This window comes from Rhincodon typus, chromosome 40, assembly GCF_021869965.1.
Source record: "Rhincodon typus isolate 14 chromosome 40, sRhiTyp1.1, whole genome shotgun sequence".
Taxonomy (NCBI): Eukaryota; Metazoa; Chordata; class Chondrichthyes; order Orectolobiformes; family Rhincodontidae; genus Rhincodon; species Rhincodon typus.
This window is the reverse complement of record NC_063371.1, coordinates 6,204,945-6,225,156: the sequence shown is the minus strand read 5'-3', so window position 1 is coordinate 6,225,156 and position 20,212 is coordinate 6,204,945. Positions and strand designations below refer to the sequence as shown.

The 20,212-nt window shown below is 40.5% G+C and overlaps 1 protein-coding gene across 1 annotated transcript; it reads left to right on the top strand.

Moving 5' to 3' along the window:
- Positions 1-105: 105 nt before the first annotated feature.
- letm2 (leucine zipper-EF-hand containing transmembrane protein 2) lies at positions 106-18,814 on the top strand. Its single transcript, XM_020511418.2, has 11 exons — positions 106-153; positions 1,284-1,410; positions 5,531-5,603; positions 12,492-12,927; positions 13,166-13,309; positions 13,902-14,039; positions 15,325-15,528; positions 15,797-15,916; positions 16,532-16,648; positions 17,574-17,690; positions 18,308-18,814. Exons 1-11 carry the CDS (start codon positions 106-108, stop codon positions 18,362-18,364), a joined length of 1,581 nt encoding a protein of 526 aa, XP_020367007.2. The 3' UTR covers positions 18,365-18,814.
- The last annotated feature ends 1,398 nt before the right edge of the window (positions 18,815-20,212 follow it).

Sequence of the window (20,212 nt, the reverse complement as noted above, 5' to 3'; positions counted from 1 at the left end):
CACCATATCAAATGTGAAGAGCGAGCTTCTTGTTGAGAAAGTGACTGGTGAATGACGTGGGATTGTTGGTAAGTTAATGGAGTTTGTTTGCTGAGGGCAAAGTCAATGGCTTCAGTTTTCCAGATGTTTGAAATAGAAGACAGAAAGTTATCCGTGAGTGGATGGCTGGCAGATGGTTTGAACTCCACACTTCCCCATCATTCCATCAAACTGCCTTGCGAATAAGTGCATTTTTTTTCAGCATCTATTTGAAAACTATTGTACATGTTGATCATTGCCAGCAAGAAGCAGTTTGTTTTCTCACTTCAAAACAAAAGCGACTGATCATCAGTTTCGCCTTGTGTCTCGTTGTTCTAATTATACAACAACAAACAAAGCCATTGGCCCATCCTGTCTGCCTCCCAGCTCTTTCGTAGGAATTCATGCCACTCTGTTGCTCAATCCTCATTATCTTGCAGATTTTATCGCTAATGTTGGCACCTTGTTCCAGATTTACCTTTGAGTCAAGACACATTAATAGTACCTTCTAAATACACTTGAGTCAACAGTAATGATGTGCTCTATGCTTAAACTATTCCCAATTTTTGTTACATGAGCAACTTTTCATGTTTTCAAACACAATTGAAGTTTGGGAAGACAATTTTTTCACAACTCAAGCAATCTTGTTTTGTCAGCTGTATACATTGTTGAAACCCAATGCCAACACTGATTGTAACATTTTTGTGAGCCATATACTTGATAGGTTGTATAAGTGAGCTTTGGAAGAACTTTGGACTTAGCTAATTTGCTCAATTTTAGTCATGGTTTCTTTATCAACCCATGACAACTTCCTTTTCCATGAAATGATAACAAGTTAGAACGTGCCACCTTGACATTGAGATAGAATGTCTTTAATTCTCACACCTATGTTTAACACTGGCTGCCAAAATATTTTTACAACATGTTGTGGAAATCAAATCATATGTAATTTTTTGTGCAAGGAATCATAATCTTGAAGTTGCACATACATTTTGGATTCAAGATTTAGAAGTGGAGTAGGGAGTGATTGAAGTCAGGATTATGATTATGAAGCTGTTGCTTTAAAGGAAATAATCAATTTTTTCCTGCTAATGTTGTCCCCCATTTTGTTATGTATCACATCATAAATTGCTGTAACCCTGAAGTGCTCGCCTAACTCAGTTTTACATCTATATTTGTTTATCTTTTTCCTGATTTGCAGTCATTGTAATATGCAATGTTTCTCTTGCAGATGATTTAATTTGGAATATAATGTCGGAGTTCAGCAACATCTATTGTTTACTCTACTGAACCAAAATCTGAGTCATCCTTTGTGGGAAGACAGAATTAAACTTAGCACAAGTCTTGCATTCCATCTTGAACCAAACTACTGCACCATAATACATGCAAAGGGTAAGGAAAAAGACTCTGAATCATCATCATTGGTGATCATAACTGGTCTCAGTCTGAACAGCAGCAGTGGTTCTCCGGCATGGGGGAGAGGAATGACAGTCAAGTACGTGGTGTAGGTCCCTAATGATCCCTGCTAGCTATGTATAAAATAAACATTGAGTGAGGAAACATATAGACTGAATAACAACCTGATTCATGGTTAATATTCACTGTCTAAACTCCTCAGCAGAGATTTCTGTTTTTAGATTTGTGGTTACAGAATGTCAACCCAGCTGGGAAAACCTCTAGGAGGAGCTGTATCATTGTCACAATGCTTAGTTTACACAGTATCATAGAAGTATGTGCATTACTGAGTGCCCTCTTCACCTGCTCTTCTTCTCCCTCCAGCAGCTCGTCAGTGTTCTTATTTTGTCTCCAAGATTAGAGGCAAAGTTGTTGCTACTTTCACTAAATTAACAGCCAATTGACTCTTTAAATGAATAAGAATAGAAAAACTTGGAGAATTTTTCTTTACCCCATCCCGCACTACCGACCCCTTGCTTACTTTGATGGTTTGCATTGCCCAGAATGGTAATATCCACTTGGCTGCATGGATGTTTAACTGGTGACGGTCGACAGTCAAAAACAGAAAGAATGTTACAGTGATTAGGTGGTGGGAGAGCCTTTTGGTCGTGTGCGATAATTCTTCCAGATATTAATAAGATTTGGAGGGGTTTTTTGTGGTGCAGTGGTAGTGTCCCTACCTTGGAGCCAGGCCACCTGGTTCAAGTCCCACCTGTTCCAGAAGTGTGCACCAACACTGCTGAAAAGGTGTGCTGTGACAGTAGTGTGTGAAAATGGGTGAAATGCATTATGATACAGACAACTATATCTACAGCAACTGTTTGCAGATTGAGCAACTGATGCTCAGAGTTGTTGAGCTTGAGTGTCAGTTTCTTAAGTTGCAGAACATCAGGGCGAGGAAGCGTGACATGGACATTGTATTCCAGGGGGGGATTTGTGCCCAGTAAACATTAGAGTTAACCAATCGTCTGGCATGGAAGAGTGTGACAGTGAATCAAGCAACAGGTATCCATTAAGTCATAATGGAAGAGTCTCAGCCACTGATTTTTACCAGATGTTTTGAGGTTCTTGCTGCCTTATACGGATGAGAACAGAGACTGCAAGGTGAATGAGCAAACAGACCATGGCAGCATGTTGCAAGATGCCATTTAAGTGAGCAAGCAAAAGGTAATATGTAGTGACAGTCAGAAGTAAATACCATTTTCCATAGGAGGATGCAGGAGCTCCAAAGGTTGTGGTGCATTGTCAATGTTAGAGACTAGGATATCTCTTTGTGACTGGAGATCAGTGAGGATTCAATTGTCATGATCCACATTGAACCAAGAACAGTGGTAGAATTGGAAATAATTTTAAATGTTCCAGTCCAAATTAAAATGCTCAAATTCAGTGATAATAATCCCTGGACCGTTACCTGAGCCAGGCACCAACTGGTATTGTGTGAAGCAGATTTGAAAATTAAATGCATGGCTGAAAGAATGGCATGGGAACACAGCACTTCAATTCATGGCACTAGCACAAGATCACAAGCATAAATACTCGGGAAAGTGAGAACTACTTGGTTGGAATATATTCCAATTAAACTGGGCTGGGATCAATGTTCCAGTGAATTATAATTCAGACCATGAATGAAGTTTAAAACTAACTAAGGGGAGGGTTCAGACAAAGTGTACCAATGTCGTAACGCCGATCAAAGTAAGAACCGACAAAGAGTTCACCACCCGAGAAATTTCTGAGTTATCTGTGAAGTTTTGAATATACAACACCATTTCCTTCCTCCATTATTTCTGGCAGTGTTTTCCGGACAGAGAAACATACTTCTTGATCCAATAATACAATAAGTTCCTGCTTTCTGCTCCATGTTTGCTGTCTTTTTTTTATGTCACAGTAGTTTTCAACTTTAAGGTTGTTAACTAACTCCAGGAATTCCAAAATATCTACTTAAAATTGCATTTCGGTTATTTGCTACAGATTTCTGATTCTGTGGCTTTCATGGACAAAGACCTGTCCCTCAGTGCACCTCCTTCTGCTGTCAGTCCTGAAATTCCTCTTCCAACTGTTCCTACTCTCACTTTCCACAGTTCGTTTTAAACTGCTCCACCGTGAAACCCAGCCTGCATCTTCACCTGCCCCGTGACTCACTTCTCACTATTTCCCCTGTCCACTGTCTGTTGCTACCTTGAAGTCCCTGTTTTATGTTGCAAAGACCATTTTAGTTTCAGCTCCCTTTCCCATGTCTGAAGTCCTCGTCCCCATCTAGTGACAGAAGCTGGTGGTGCATAGGGTCCATGATTTTGGCAGTTACCTACATTGACCAATGTGGTGGTGCACAGGGTCCATGATTTTGGCAGTTACCTACATTGACCAATGTCTGTCACTAGATGGAGCCTGTTCCATCTGAAATTAAACAGACGAGTATAATTTCAACATTTATTTACAATGTTTTCATTTGTATTGCATTTCTGAAAAATTAAATATTTTTAAAACTTATTTTGTTCTTGTCAACATTGAGAAATGTATAGCATTTCAATTCAATGTTTAAGGTTCTGTGTAGAGAAATTTATTGGAAGTATCTTGCTGTACAATTTTTTTGTGTATTTAGTGATTTGTTTCATTTTGCATGTTATTTCATATAGGAATGCATCGTCCTGCACATTTACACTCCAGTATTTCAAGCTATGCGCTATTTGCAACATGTAAGGCGGTGGAGTAAGCTACTGAGCCTAGGGCTCGCCTGCTCTGTCTGCTTTTCTTTTCTTTTTTCTCGTCTTGCCTTTTTTCTTTTTGCACTTACCTCCAGTGAAGAGCTTGTTCACAGTGACTGGATCAACAGCAGCAACTGAGCCCAGCGCAGACTCATGGCAGAATATTCCAGTAAGATGGTGGCAGAGGAGTTGGTAGAGGGGTGATCATGGGACCCAGAATGGGCATCGGCGGCTGCTATGTCAACAGAGGCAATGTCAGCGAGGTAGGCCCACAGGTGACACATGGCACTGAGGAGCACCAACTACGACATTGGTTAGGTAAGGCACTGGCAGAAGCAAAGCACTGGTGGAATGGACATCACGGCGATGTCGGCAGAGAAGGCAGCATCTGCAGTCGGTGTCGGAATTGGAGATGTTGTGCTTCACATGTTTGTTCAGCAATGCAGTAGGCCCGATTTGGTACTGCTGGAATGGACTTTGATGTGGGGGCGATTGTGGGCCTGGAGCCCAGAGTGGAGAGAACCCCCTCCCTGCCCACCCATGTCATGTGGAGTATAAGAAGGAAGTTGACTCTGTGTTTACTTATGTTTAAGTCTTATTTCTTAATTTCAGTCTGAAATCTGAATATCTTCTGAAAGTCAAAATGGCACTGGAGCATGGCAACATATTACACTTTTCACTGTATTTTTTGGTTAAATACAGGTGACAATAAATCGTTCATTCAGTTTTGTGGGCAGGAAAATATGCACATGAACCTAATTCTTGTTCTGACATTGTCATTTTCAGGAATTCAACCACAACTTTAAGTGGGAATTTACTCCATATACCTGAAGCTGACGTATCTTAATGCATTGGTCACAATTTCTGTTTGAAAGGAATTTTTGCACAAGAGTCGCGTTGATGATCTGATCCAGCACGAAATGAATGCTCTCTTTATTATCTTGGTGCTGACAGTGAATTGCTTTTAAAAGTTATCATGATCGGTTTTCCATTTGAAAACAAAATTATCACTGAAATACTTATGCATTTTTCTTTCTCCTGACCTTTTCTGCCAAATCCCTCTTCTCATCCTGAAGCTATTGACTCATTCCTTGACATTGTTCAGTGGTTGTTCTCATACATGTCACTACTGGATGATTATCAGGAATAGCCAAGTTTCCTCTGCCGAACATCACAATGATGAAAGTTTTGTTAGTTTTGCTGTTGTAAACCAGCAATTGATCCAAGTTCCTGATTGTGGCTTCTAAATCATGATCAACAATCTCATTTGTTGAATTTAACACTTCCTCAATGATATTCTGTATTCTCTAGATTTTTTTTGTAAATACCTGTATTACTGTATTCTTATCATTTAGGATTACATGCTCTACTTGCTGAGGAAATGGCTTATTTCAGCCCAAGTTTACTTACATCCATTGCCAAATCAAGGTAAGATGATGAATCCTTGTTTTTATGGAAAAAAAGCGAGAAAATGTTAACTTGGAAACCTTGTGAATCAATTGGATTCTAATGAGATAAATAATCGGTGTCAGAACCATGAGGCTGCATAGATTTATACTGTATTAAACTATGATTGATAATCCTGATGTCTCCTGATTAAAATAGAGACAGGTGCGAATATTCTGCTGCAGTCTGTCTTGTGGTGTTCCTATCGTGCTGTTTGGTATTGAAAAGACGGTCAATTAATGTTCAAATTAGGATTGTGCACAATGTGGCAGTTGTGTAGCCCTTGTTGATTGTTGGGGTTGCAGGAAAGAGAGGTTCTGTTGAAGACACTCCCCAAGGTTACTCGAGAATATTCTTTAAAATCCTATTTACTGCAGTTACATTGCACCAGGGATGGAGAGTTTGAAATTTGAGGCCAATGTTCTGAATTTGTTTTCTTGAGTGTTCCGGTTGCATTTGTCCAGATTAACGATGAGTCACACTCCTAACTTCAACTTCAGAGATGATGGAGAGGCTTTGAGGAGTCAGGAGATGAAGTGCTTGCCACATATTTCTGGTCTCTGTCCAGATCTTGTAGCCATAGCCTTGAAATGCCAGATTTCGTTTGCCTTTGGCCAGTAGATTTTATTTTATTTGTTCATTGCATATGAGTGTCACTGGTAAGGTCAGCATTCATTGCCTATAGGGGAGACGTCAGAGGTAGGTTCTTTACTCAGAGAGTGGTAGGGGCATGGAATGCATTGCTGGAGAGGGTAGTGGAGTTGGCCTCATTAGGGGCATTTAAGCGGCTATTAGATAGGCATATGGGTGATAGTATAAGGTAAGGGTAGATACACCTTAGGTTTAGGGTAAAAGTTCGGCACTACATTGTGGGCCGAAGGGCCTGTCTGTGCTGTACTGTTCTATGTTCTATGTTCAATCTCTAACTGCCTTTGAACTGAGGGGCTTCCTCTGCCATTTCTGAGGGAAATTAAGAGTCAGCCACAGTGCTGTAGGTCTGGAGTGATGTGTAGGCTAAATCAAGTGAGGGTGACAGTTTTCCTTCCCTTAGAGACATTCATAAACGAGATGGGTTTTTATGACATTCTGAAGTTGTTACACAGTTACTTTAAGGCCATCTGAATCTGGTAGGATTCAAACTCAAGTTCCAGAACATTAATCTGAAATTCTTGATTACTAGTCCCACGATATTACCTCTGTACCACTATCTCCCTTAAATGTGAATTTTAGAAAACTTGTCAATAATACTGGGACTTCTTATTCGGTGCAGTCATTCCTTAGCTGTAAGAAGACATGAGCATTAATTCTTGAATGTCAGCCTTGTTGCAAGTTGGCATTGGTTGTTTCATTATTAGCGTAAGTGTGAATGGAGCTGGACAGATGGAATTGTCAGCTAACTGTTCGCACTTCATATAGGAAAGTCACGGGTGAAACAGTAGTGGGTAATTGGACCAAAGAGATTTTCCACAGCTGGTTAAGTGGGATTTGACAGCAGTTGAGCAGGAGGTCGAATAAACCGTGTCCTGCCTGATAGACCCAATGTACTCATTACCTGTGAGCACAGGGAGAAAGTTAATAGCGAGGACAGTGACAGTGCATCATGGCTTAGAAGGCTGTCTGCGTCGGTGATAGCAGGGTGGCGGCAGTGCAAATGACAGAATTGGAATTTGCAAACAATAATTAAGGGGATAGATAGCCTCTCTGCAGCCAAAAACAAGAATCCCAAAGGATGTGTCACCTACCTGGTACCAGAGTGAGGGATATCTCACAGTAGCTGGTCAAGAATTTGGAAATGGAAGGTATAGCTACAGTTCTTGTGATCGATGATGGAACAAATAAAGTAAGGAGGAGATGAAGCAGGCACTGTGCAAAGCGTATCAAGACTTAGACTCTAATTTAAAAATCTAGAGTGTTATTTCCAGTGTCACATGTAATTTGATGTAGGAGTATGCAGATCAAGACAATTAAGGTGTGGCTAAAGAGCTGGTGTGTGAATGAGGAATTTCTTTTTATTAATGTTTGGCAGCAGTTGAGACAGGAAGGAGCTGGACTGGTGGCATTGGTTCCCATGAACCAGGATGGGACCTGCGTTCTGGTAGAAAAGTCTTTGAAAGAGTAAGTTGGCAGCAGGGATCTATAAGCAGTCAAACTGCAAACAAAGCAGAACAGGAGAATACAGGAAAGAATGAAGTACGAGTGGACATTGAAGGAAGAAAAATATTACGTTTAAAGAATGGGTGTCAAAAACGGTTCAACATAAGTTGAGAGAAATGCAACTAAAAATAAATTAAAATGTTTGAACAGCAATGTATAGTTTACACAATACAACAGAATGGTGTTGTGGTGATGTCCGTGCCTCTCACCGTGGAGCAGCTGCACATATTCGGGACAACATAATGGTGGCTGAAAAAAGGGATGCAACAATCAGCATGACAGAAATGGAATTCATATTGGACATAGATCAAAGATAAAAATGGATCAATCACAGTTTTAGGTGTTGTACACAGATCACCTCATAATAAAAGGGAGATGGAGGAAGAAATACAGAGACAAACTGGAAAATTGTGTAAACATCATCAAATAATAATCATGGGCGATTTCAATTACCCTAATATTAACTGGACAGAAGACTTAAGCAAGGGAAATAAGGGAATGGCATTTCCATTGTGTATACATAAATACTTTCTCACCCAATATATAAAAACATAGCAAGGAAAGTTTGATTATTGGGTCTAGTTACTGGGAATGAAACAGAATAATTTATTTAAGTTTGGGAGCATTTGACTGTTCATTCAATGACAAAAATATCTTTTAAAAAAACCAGTTTCCACATTGGAGAAAAGCTGAGTTTGAGGGGCTAGAATGAGAACTTCAGAAAATTATATGAGCAATTCGCTTGGCAAACAGCAAGGCAAGGCTACACTGGGTGGTGGGTTGGTTGTTTTTCCAAACAGGGTAAACATATCCTGCTAAATACCAAGAAGCCACTTTTAACATTTGCGTGGTTCCATGGATGAATAAAGACAGAAAGGAACAACTGAGGTTTAGGGAAGAAGCATGCATCAACTGCATAAACAGCAAAACAAAAAATGCATATTGAGAGAAAATGTGAAAAGGTTAGGAGAGAAGTAAAAGTGGAAGGTAATAAGGAATACTTAAATTTTAAAGGAACATAAAATTGTGAAATATTTTACAATACATTAATAAATAAAAGGAGTCTGTGACGGTAATGAGACCATGAAGAAATAGTCAGGATTATTCCACAAGTAATGACAGACAGCAGAAATATTTCACATATTTGGCTTCATTATTTGCCAGTGAGATAGAACAGGAGACATGACATTAATGCTGGGATGAGTAAATAAGTTAGTTAATTTAAAAGAGAATAAAGGTGCAGTGAACTCAAACTCAAAGAGGCAGGAGGCTCGGTCCACTGCCAGAAAGGTAGTGCCACTCTCTGCCAGAAAGGCAAACTCAGTGATCATGGGGGATTTCAATATGCAGGTGGACAGGGAAAATCAGGTTGTTAGTGGATTGCAAGAAAAGGAGTTTGTGGAATGTCTACGAGTTGGCTTTTTGGAGCAGCTCATGGTGGAGCCTACAAGGGAACAGGCAATATTGGATTTAGTTTTGTGCAATGAGGCAGACTTGATAAGGGAGCTTAAGGTAAAGGAACCCTTAGAAGGCAGTGATCATAAGATGATAGAATTTACTCTGCAATTTGAGAGGGAGAAGATAGAATCAGAGGTAATGGTATTACAGCTGAATAAAGGCAACTACAGAGGTATAAGGGAGGAGCTGGGCAGAATTGACTAGAAGAGGAGCCTAGCAGGAAAGACACTGGAACAGCAATGGCAGGAGTTTCTGGGAGTAATTCAGGAGACACAGCAGAAATTCATCCCTAGGAAAAAGAAGCATAGTACAGGGAGGATGAGGCAACCGTGGCTGACTAAGGAAGTCAGGGCTAGCATAAAAGCAAAAGAGAAAGCATATAATGTGACGAACGGCAGTGGGAAACCAGAGGACTGGAAAGCTTACAAAGACCAACAGAGGGCAACAAAAATAGAAATAAGGAGGGAGAAGGTTAAATATGAGGGTAAGCTAGCCAGTAATATAAATGAAGACTGTAAGAGTTTCTTTAGATATATAAAAGGCAAAAGTGGACAATGGACCACTGGAAAATGACGGTGGAGAGATAGTAGTGGGGAACAAGGAAATGGCCGAGGAACTGGATAATTACTTTGCATCAGTCTTCAGGGTGGAAGACACGAGTAATCTACCAAAAATTCAAGAGAGTCAGGGGGCAGAGCTGAGTATGGTGGCCATCACCAAGGAAAAGGTGCTAGTAAAACTGATTGGCCTGAAGATGGATAAACCACCTGGACCAGATGGACTATGCCCCAGAGTTCTAAAGGAGATAGCTGAAGAGATAGTGGACGTGTTAGTGGTGATCTTTCAGGAATCACTAGAGTCAGGGAGGGTCCCAGAGGACTGGAAAATCGCTAATGTGACACCCCTGTTTAAGAAGGGAGTAAGGCAAAAGACGGAAAATTACAGGTTGATTAGCCTAACCTCAGCAGTGGGTAAGATTTTGGAGTCCATTGTAAAGGATGAGATTTCTGAATATTTGGAAGTGTATGATAAAATAGGGCAAAGTCAGCATGGTTTCATCAAGGGGAGGTCATACCTGACAAATCTGCTGGAATTCTTTGAGGCCGTAATGAGCAGGGTAGACCAAGGACAGCCAATGGATGTTATCTACCTGGACTTCAAGAAGGCCTTTGACCAGGTGCCGCACAGGAGGCTGCTGAATAAGATAAGGGCCCATGGTGTTACAGGCAAGGTGCTAGCATGGATAGAAGATTGGCTGTCTGGCAGGAAGCAGAGAGAGGGAATAAAAGGGTCTTTTTCAGGATGGCAGCTGGTGACAAGTGGTGTTCCACAAAGGTCAGTGTTGGGGCCACAACTTTTCACTTTATACATTAATGATCTAGATGAAGGAACTGGGCATTCTGGCTAAGTTTGCAGACAATACAAAAATAGGTGGAGGGACAGGTAGTATTGAGGAGGTGGGGAGGATTTAGACAGGTTAGGAGAGTGGGCAAGGAAGTGGCAGATGGAGTACAACATGGGAAAGTGTGAGGTCATGCACTTTAGTAAGAAGAATAAAAGCATGGACTATTTTCTAAATGGGGAGAAAATTCAGAAGTCTGAACTGCAAAGAGACTTGGGAGTTCTAGTCCAGGATTCTCTCAAGGTAAACTTGCAGGTTGAGTCAGTAGTCAGGAAGGCAAATGCAATGTTGGCATTTGAGAGGACTTGAATATAAAAGCAGGGATGAACTACTGAGGCTTTATAACGCTCTGGTCGGGCCACATTTGGAGTATTGTGTGCAGTTTTGGGCCACATATCTCAGGAAGGATGTACTGGCCCTGGAGCGGGTTCAGAGGAGGTTCACGAGAATGGTCCCAGGAATGAAAAGCTTAACATATGAGGAATGTTTGAGTACTCTGAGACTATACTCATTGGAGTTTAGAAGGATGAGGGGGGATCTAATTGAAACTTACAGAATACTGAATGGCCTGGACAGAGCGGATGTTGGGAAGATGTTTTCATTTGTAGGAGAGACTCGGACCCGAGGGCACAGTCTTAGAGTAAAGGGAAGACCAATAAGAACGGAGATAAGGAGAAACTTCTTCAGCCAGAGTGGTGAATCTCTTGAATTCACTGCTCCAGAAAGCTGTGGGGGCCATGTCATTGAGTACATTTAAGACTCAGACAGATAGGTTCTTGATTATCAACGGGATCAAGGGTTACAGGGAGAAAGCGGGAGAATGGGATTGGGGAGCTTATCAGCCACGATTGAATGGCAGAGCAGACCCGATGGGCCGAATGGCCTAATTTCTGCTGTTATGTCTTATGGTGTTATGGCATCCAGATATTTAAATGAATTAAAGGAAGAGATAACATAGATATTACTATCCATATTTAATAATAAATTACAAAAATGTTTAATGCCAGAGAACTAGCAGATAACTAATGAAATTCCTTTATTTATGTGAAGGGAAAGTGTATGTCCAGGCAAGTATAGACCAAAGAAAACCCAAAGAACTGCGGATGCTGAAAATCAAACAAAAACAGAAATTGCTGGAAAAACTCAGCAGGTCTGACAGCATTTGTGGAGAGAAAGCACAGTTCATGTTTTGGGGTCACTGACCCTTCTTCAGCAGTACAGTACCAAACCTGTCCTTCAGTTCTAAGAAGGGTCACCGGACCCCAAAACGTTCAGTGCTTCCTCTCCACAATTGCAGACCACTTAGGTTAACATTGGTGGAGGAAAAATAAATGAAATCCTATGAAAGGCAAGAATAGGAGAACATCTGGAAGTGAGATATATAACAATGAACACTCTCCATTGATTAACCTTATTGAATTTTTTTGAGGTGGAAGGGAGAATATTAATCAGGATGCAGAAGATGTACTTAATTTGCATTTTCAAAAAGTTTTCAACAATTTGCCTCAGAATCAACTGAGGAATAAGATCAGAAAATATGGAGTTGGGAACAAGTTTATATTATGGCTTGCTTGCTGGCTTCAAAGCTGAAAGCAGAGATTTGTGACTAAATAGCAGTTATTAACAGGGTTAAAAATGGTGTCTCACAAAGCTCGGACTGATGCTGTTCACTGTTCACAGAAGTGGTTTGGACTTTGGAATCAAATGAAATTTCTACATTTGTGCATTGCACCAATGTGGGAAGATTATAAACATAAAAAGTGTTCTACAAGTACATGATAAAATATTTTTCTGTGTTGAAATGTCAATGTTAGCCATGTACATTTCAAAATGTAATGCTTTTTGTTTAAAAACAGAGGAACATGCTGTTTCACACATAGCAATTTATGGACTTCAGTTGTGGTTCTCCAGGTCCGTGATTTTCATTCATACAGACTATATCCCAGAGATAGAGGACTTGGGAGGATCTGCCCTCTTCTCTCCTGCAGTTTACCACACTTACACTCTCCTTTCATACCTGTGTGCAAATACCACATGTCAGTTCGGTGTTCTCAAGTGAATAAAGAATCTTCCGATAAAAAAGAACAAAAGCCAGAGCCTGAGACAGAAGATTCACTTTCCCGGACAACTCAGACAGTTGTTGTGAAGCAAACCTGGAAGCAGAAAATTCTAAGTGAACTGAAACACTACTACAACGGATTCCGATTACTTTGGATTGACACAAAGGTGGCACTGAGGATCCTGTCAAGATTATTTGTTGGACACCGGCTTACCCGTAGAGAGAGGCGAAGGGTAGGTAGGATTTTACAGCTAAATTCATTTGGAAAAGGTGAACATTTTTACCTGTTTATTTGTGGTAAAATTCAGGTTTTCTAAATTTCCTTTTTCTTCCTGTCCTGTTCTGAACCACTTGGTGTCTTCCCTTGAATACCTCACCTGCATGGTCATTGTGCACGTGTCAGCTGACAGAACAGTGAGTCCTGCCCTTGCTGCAATACTCATGCATTTTGTCTTGTGTAAACTCTTCCAGCTTATACGAACATGTGTTGACCTCTTTCGCTTAGTTCCATTCATGATCTTTCTGATTGTGCCATTTATGGAATTTCTGCTGCCCGTTGTTCTGAAATTGTTTCCTGGGATGCTGCCATCTACATTTGAGACAAAAATGTCAAAGGTTGGTGGGATTATTTCTACACGAGTTTTCAATTTGATGGAATACTTTTAATTGTTGTGACAATATGAAAGATGCCAGTTGGGAAGAATGAGTGATTAAGAGAGGACTGGAGCAGAGAGTGGAAAAGATGGAACACAAATGATTATCTTGTTGATGCGACATAAAACTTTTCTGCTCTCAAGTGCCAGGTACTAAGAATAGGCTGAGGGATACTGTCCCTCTGATTAAATTCCTTCTATTAAAATAACTTCAGTTCAGCCAATTTCCACAGTGCAAAAAAGCAAAGTGAAGTACTGAGCACAACTTGGTCAAACTGAAAAAAATGCTGGCTGGTGAGTGCCATCACAGACATGTCAGGCCTCCCTGTTCAAAGAAAATTTACAATGAGGATTGTACCTTATCACTGTTTACGAATATGCTGAGTAGGTGTTCAGCACTGTAGCCAATTAGAATATTCAGACCAAGCTGCACTTTTTAATGTTTCTGAAAAGCTGCACATCATAGCACTTTGATCATGAAGTCATGATGTCACACTGAGGTAAAATACATGCAAGAATTTTGTCTCATTAGATTTGATAATTTCTTTTTCTAGGAAGAAAATCAGAGAAATACCTTGGCAGCAAAACTTGAGGTTGCAAAATTTCTCCAGGAAACTATTGCAGAAATGGCTAAAAGAAATAAAGCAAAGGGCGCAGAGGCAACCAAACAGTTTTCTTCCTACGTACAGAAGGTTTGCTTCAAACATTCATGCATATCTCTTATGAAATAACTACCAGATAATTCCCCATAAAGAGCTGGCGTGACCATTAGAAATCACCTTTACTGTACAGCTTATGATAGCTGGAGGCATGAGCAGAGGGTTATCCTGAAGAGAACAGTCTTTGTACTAAGGGGCACTGGAAAACCAAATCATTTGTAACTGCTAATTTTGAAGGGGAGAAAGTAAGCACGTAAACATGATTTATTTTTGTTTCACTTTGTTGAAGGCTTAGTTCAAGTAACCTAAACACCAACTCTTAAAGAATCCTATTTACTTTTTCATTTGGAAAGTCTTAAGAACGAGAAGACAATAAGAGATAGGTGCCTTGAGCCTGCTCCATCATTCATTTGAATCATGGCTGATCCGACACTGCACACTTCCACTTTCCTACCCTTTCCCGGTGACCCTTGAATCCCCACCTGATGGGGAAACTATCTATCTCAGCCTTACATATATACCAGGACAATGGCCCCACAGCTCTCTCTGACAAGGAGTTCCAAAGACTCTCAGCCCTCCGAGAGAAGAAATTCCCCTTCATCTCAGTCTTAAATTGGTGCCCTTTATTCTGAAACCATGCCTTCTGGTCCTGGACTCCCCCATGAGGGGAAACATGTTCTCAGCATTTACCCTATCAAGCCCCTTAAGAATCTTTTATCTCTCAATGAGATCATCTCATATTGTTTGAAACTCCAGGAGCAGGAGTCGGCAGTTCAGCCCCTTCAGCCTCCTCCGGCCATTTAATACGATCATGGCTGATCTCATTAATGCCTCACCTCCACTTTCCTGTCCACTCCCGTAACCCTTTAACCCATTATGAATTATAAATCTATCTCCTACTTAAATAGCTCACACCAGTTCTTCCTCCCTGACTCAAGCTGGGAGTGATTTCAATTTTCAACCATATGTATTTCTAATATTTTACTTTATTAGTCCACGAGATGTGGAAATTTGATGAAATGTGTGTGTTTTATTTAGAAATAGACATTGCCTTCATTTGCTGCTCATCCACCACAAACTAATTTCGGGAAAGGTCACATGCATTATCAGACAATTGTCTCAAATTTAATTTTGGTTTGTGTGTAAAAATGCACTTCAAATTCCAAAAAATGTTTATTTGTCAAACTAAGTTGGGACTTTGAAAATTCAATTCATTATTTTGGATACATTTCAAATCAGTGGAAATAACTTACATTTTGTAAAAGGTAACAGTGGAATGTATGAGGCTGAAATTTGATTACTTGTCCAAATTTTGAAGGTGCGTCGCTCAGGAGAAAGTCCAAGCACAAAGGACATAGTGCGTTTCTCCAAGCACTTTGAAGATGAATTGACACTGGAGCACCTGACCCGTCCTCAGCTGGTGGCACTGTGCAGGCTTTTGGAACTCCAGCCTTTTGGTACAAACAACCTGCTTCGCTTCCAGCTTCAGATGGAACTAAGATCCATAAAAGCGGATGATGAAGTAAGTACAAGATTACAGACAATATTCTGTCATTATGAAGGCAAAGATAATAGCTTTCAAATAAGCCACAATCCAGGATTTTTAAAAAAGTGGAACTTACAGCTTTAAAACAGTTAACACTTCTAGAAGTGTGGCGAAATTAATTTCGTGCAAAGGTGTTGACACTGAGTTATTATAAGAACTGAATTTCAAAGCATTTGAATCTTCTATGTAAAATAATTTTTTGTGTTCAGTAATTGGTAATCTCTGTTGTGTTTATAAATTACAGATGATTGCTGAAGAAGGATGTGAATTTTTGACTGTACCAGAACTACAGGCAGCATGCAGAGCAAGGGGAATGAGATCATTAGGATTAACAGAGAAACAGCTCCAAGATCAGCTCACACAGGTGATGGATATGGTGGAGATGTGCACACTTGTAATCTCATTGTGTAAACAATGTGCAAATGAAACAACAACAAAAGAATCCATTTTTAACACATTAAAGTAGTCATCCTTGAAAAATTCTAACTGCTTTACCTGGATGCAACCTCTTAATACTGCTTACCAGTCAAGGTCCATCAGGTTTAGCAACTGGGAGGAACAACTTGGCAGACTAAATGGGGCCAGTTTCATATTTCTCTTGATGATGTCACACTCAACATTGCTTTTCCAGGTGCAATACCAGCTGTAGCTCTGTTTTTCTTTTCACACACTGCAACCATATCATCCTTGTATAAATTAATAAAAAGTTCTAGGTACAACTGGGAAATAACCTGTATGGTTCACATTATTAGAAGGCCAAATGAATTTCTGTCTTCCAGCACTAGAATATGTTGTTCAGCTCAAATATTTACAGTGTGTTGTATGAAGAACAACTTCTCAATAGGAGCAGTAAGAACACAATTTCTTTTTAAGTTCCGCTTAATTACCATTCCTCTTAAATGCAAACGTGATATTTATGATATGAGTCTCTCAATATAAAAGAACAACTTTAAAAATGAATCAACTCCTTTTTCTGCAGTGGCTTCAGTTGCATCTGAAGGAAAATGTGCCTCCATCATTGCTGCTGTTGTCTCGTGCCATGTACCTGACTGATATCAAACCAAAAACTGTTATTCAGAAAGTGCCAAAAGTTGAGGTGACCCTTCTTCTTTCATGACTTTTCTTGCAAGATTGTATTAAAATTTAAATTGAAATTGTTATAAATCGCAGATCAGTGAAGGCAACGACCACAGAAAATGCTGGAGAGACACAGCAGAACTGGCACCATCTGTAGAGATAGAAACACAAGTTAGTGGAGTCAAAATCTGCTAAGTTTCTCCAGCAGTTTTTGAGTCTGTTTCAGACTTCCAGCATCTGCAGCATTTTTCTTTTATTCCAGTGGAAGCAATAGGATGCACACAGGCAATAATTTTGAATGTTCTAGCTATTCATCTAAACATTTTCATTTGGTACAGTTTTTTATTCAGTGAGGGGATGTGGGCTTTAATGGTTGGGCAGTATTTATTGCCCATCCTCAGCTGCTCTTAGGAAGCTGACAGTGAGTTGCCTTCTTGAATTGCTACATCAGCAGTGTTATTAGGAAGGGAGTTGCAGCCATTTGGCCAAGTCAGTCTGAAGGATAGGATATTTCTATATATCTTGTCGAATGGAAGTGCCATCTGTGCTATAATAATGCATATGTCTATTCTTAATGTGGATTCCAAATTGTAAATCTACGAAGAGTCAAGGTGAGACTTGTAAAATAAACAGGCAAGACACTTCAAGCTCCTGGCACATCTGTTTGAATCCACTTGATGTTGCTTTCAGAGCAGCCTTTGCGTAGATTTTTCAATTCTGGCAGGATAGCTGAGGTTTGAGAGGTCAAGAATATGAGTTATCGTTTTTCTAAAACACATGGGGAAAGCGGAACTTCAAATAAAATGTCATTGGGTGTGCTGATTTTGCTGAACAAAGAATGTCAGGAGTTTGTAGATGTACATTTAGTGAATACTTAGTTTAATACAATTCAACAAGATGGAATCAGTTTATCATTATATATATATCTGTTGTGGATTTTCCAGCTGGGTATTACTGGCACCCTGAAGAAAGAACCAGAGAAACAAACCACCACTGAACCATCAACCTTGCCATCATCGGATGCATTGTCTGACTTGACACCAACACTGAAAAGCATGAAGGTATGAATGTGACTGACTCAGTTCAATCAGCATCCAACTCTACTCAGTTTGTTGATGACACAGAACATTTTTGAAGATTCAAGCTCAGAGATAGATTGGGCATGGCCCAGGAGACAATGAGTGCCCAGTTCACATTGTAGCTCTGAGCTGGGGAAGACAAGGTTCCTCAGCTCCACCCCATTATCCAAACAAAAGGGGGCCAGAGACTGAGGCCTTCTCTCATCTCCTCCCCTGTCCGAGACCAAGATGAAATGGGGCAGGACACAGTGGGCACTGAGCTCCTTCCCTTGCTCTGAGTTGCAGAATATTGGGGGGGATGGTGAAGGCAGCTCCTCCTGCTGCTCTCAGCCAGGGAGGGGGCACATGGCTGAAGACAGTGGGCATTTAACTCCTGCTCTGAGTTGTTGTGGGCACAGACTGGAGGCCTGTGTTAATGTGTGATGCAGAGGAGGCAAGGCTACATCTCCAAGCTTCTGGAGTTTGCAGTCTCTATGAGCAGGAACTCACAAACACCCAGAGTTTCTTCTCCTGCACCTCATTTTGTCCTAGCTTGTGGCCACAGTTCTGCTCCTGGCTGCATTTATCCCATGTCCTTTCTAACCTCTGCCATTTCTCAGTCTGCAGATGGACAAGTGTCCCAAAAAACTAAGGCCTCTGCAAACGGTTCAGGATAAACAAAGTCAGAAGAACTGGAGAAATGGACAACCTCCTCATACCAGAGTACCTCTCATCTCAGTTGATTAGAACAACTCCACCAAAGGGACACTGTTGAGGACTGATTATACCATTGTGGTTATCAATACTTCTATCATGTACTTAGGGTTCAATCACTTTGCGGATGGCCTGGTAACGTGCACTCAAATGCTGCAACCAAAGAGCACTCATTTAAATGAGGAAAGGTAATGTGGTCAAGACAATACTCTAGATGTAGACGACTGGTTTGTTTTACTTGATGCAGGACAATGACACTTGACTGCAAACAGGGAAAACTACTTCTTCATTGCACAACCACACCATGTACAAAACAGTGTTATTATTCTGAAATATGTATGGCAGCAGTACAGGGAAAAACACAAAACTACACAGCCTGTACAATTTCTAGTTGATTTTCTCCTGTGACCTATTGACACTATTATATTTATAGCAGTGACAGCGGATGCCAACCAAAGTAATCAACACAGCACCACACTAACTGTCCACTGGTGCGTTGCATCATGGCACGCAGCCTGAGTGATGTGCTGAGGAAATACTGTCTGGGACAAAACCTGACCAGGACTGTGCAGGTACAGATACTGGATAGCAGGAGCTTTATGCTCAGGCCAAGAAGATAATACTTTTAACTTATTTATCTCGTGTATGTGGTCCTGTGTTTGTTGACACAGAGGTCTTTCTTGATCCATCATTGAATACATCACTACATTTTATAACAATGCCTATCATGTTTGGAATCAGTTGTTTTAGCTTTGTGACTTTCCCAAGCAGCAACTTCGCACAAATATCTGCCTTCCACTTCTGGATGTTGTTGGGAGCAGAGAGAATTGGCCCTGAAGTAATCCAAGCATCTGTCTATTCTCCAAGCTGCTATGGTGATAGGGAGCAAAGGACAAGAATGTTTATGAAAATGCCAAAACATTGTTGCAGTCTTTTTAAAGATGTGCAATGAGACCATCTTCTGCAATTGAAATGGGTGGAATCATACTTGCTCAGCTGCAACATTGGGGATCTAAAGATCCGCAGAGAAACTGAGCATCCTTCCATCACTGAGTGAAGATGAAGCATCTGACACTTATCTTTTGGAGGAGTTAACTCGAATGGTTGTTTTGTCCATGCATCTGGTTATGCCAATGATTGGAATTGCAGTTCCCAAATGCAAACACGCGGTCACTGAAAATAGTGAAACAAATTTCAATCAACACCTAAATTTTACTGGTTGATTGAATTTTAGCTATTTGCTCCTGTTTCGATGTCTTTTCTTTCAAAAGTAAAATGGTGACCAGATTATTGCTGTGTCATATGGTCAGCACTTTATGTCACCTCGTGAAATCTGGCAAAAGGACACTAAAATCTTTAGAATAATTCATTCTACCGTCCTTCAAAGCAGACAAAAATGAAGAAATATTGTTCGTCCACCATGAAGTCCTGAGCTGGAACAACCTCCAGTGAATGAAATACTAAGCAACACAATAAGAGCAGACAATGGCATTTAGCACAGATGACCCAAATATTAAATTTGAAACACCACCAAAGTCAAAGCCTTTGTGCATGGTTAGCTGTTGGTCAGACACAGAGAACTACTTCAGAAACAGGTCCTGTTTACACATTACCAGAAACACAATTCCACCTGTAACCCAATTAAAAACTATCTCAGCCCCCAAAAACATGGTGAAATAGAATGCTATAATATCTGAAACCTGACCACCTCTGACCATTTTCTGTTTAAACAGACATAGGTTGCCTGCTCCTTGATTAATGTGCTGCAGCAGTTATGGGTTACAGACAGGAAGGTTGAGATGAGACCACAA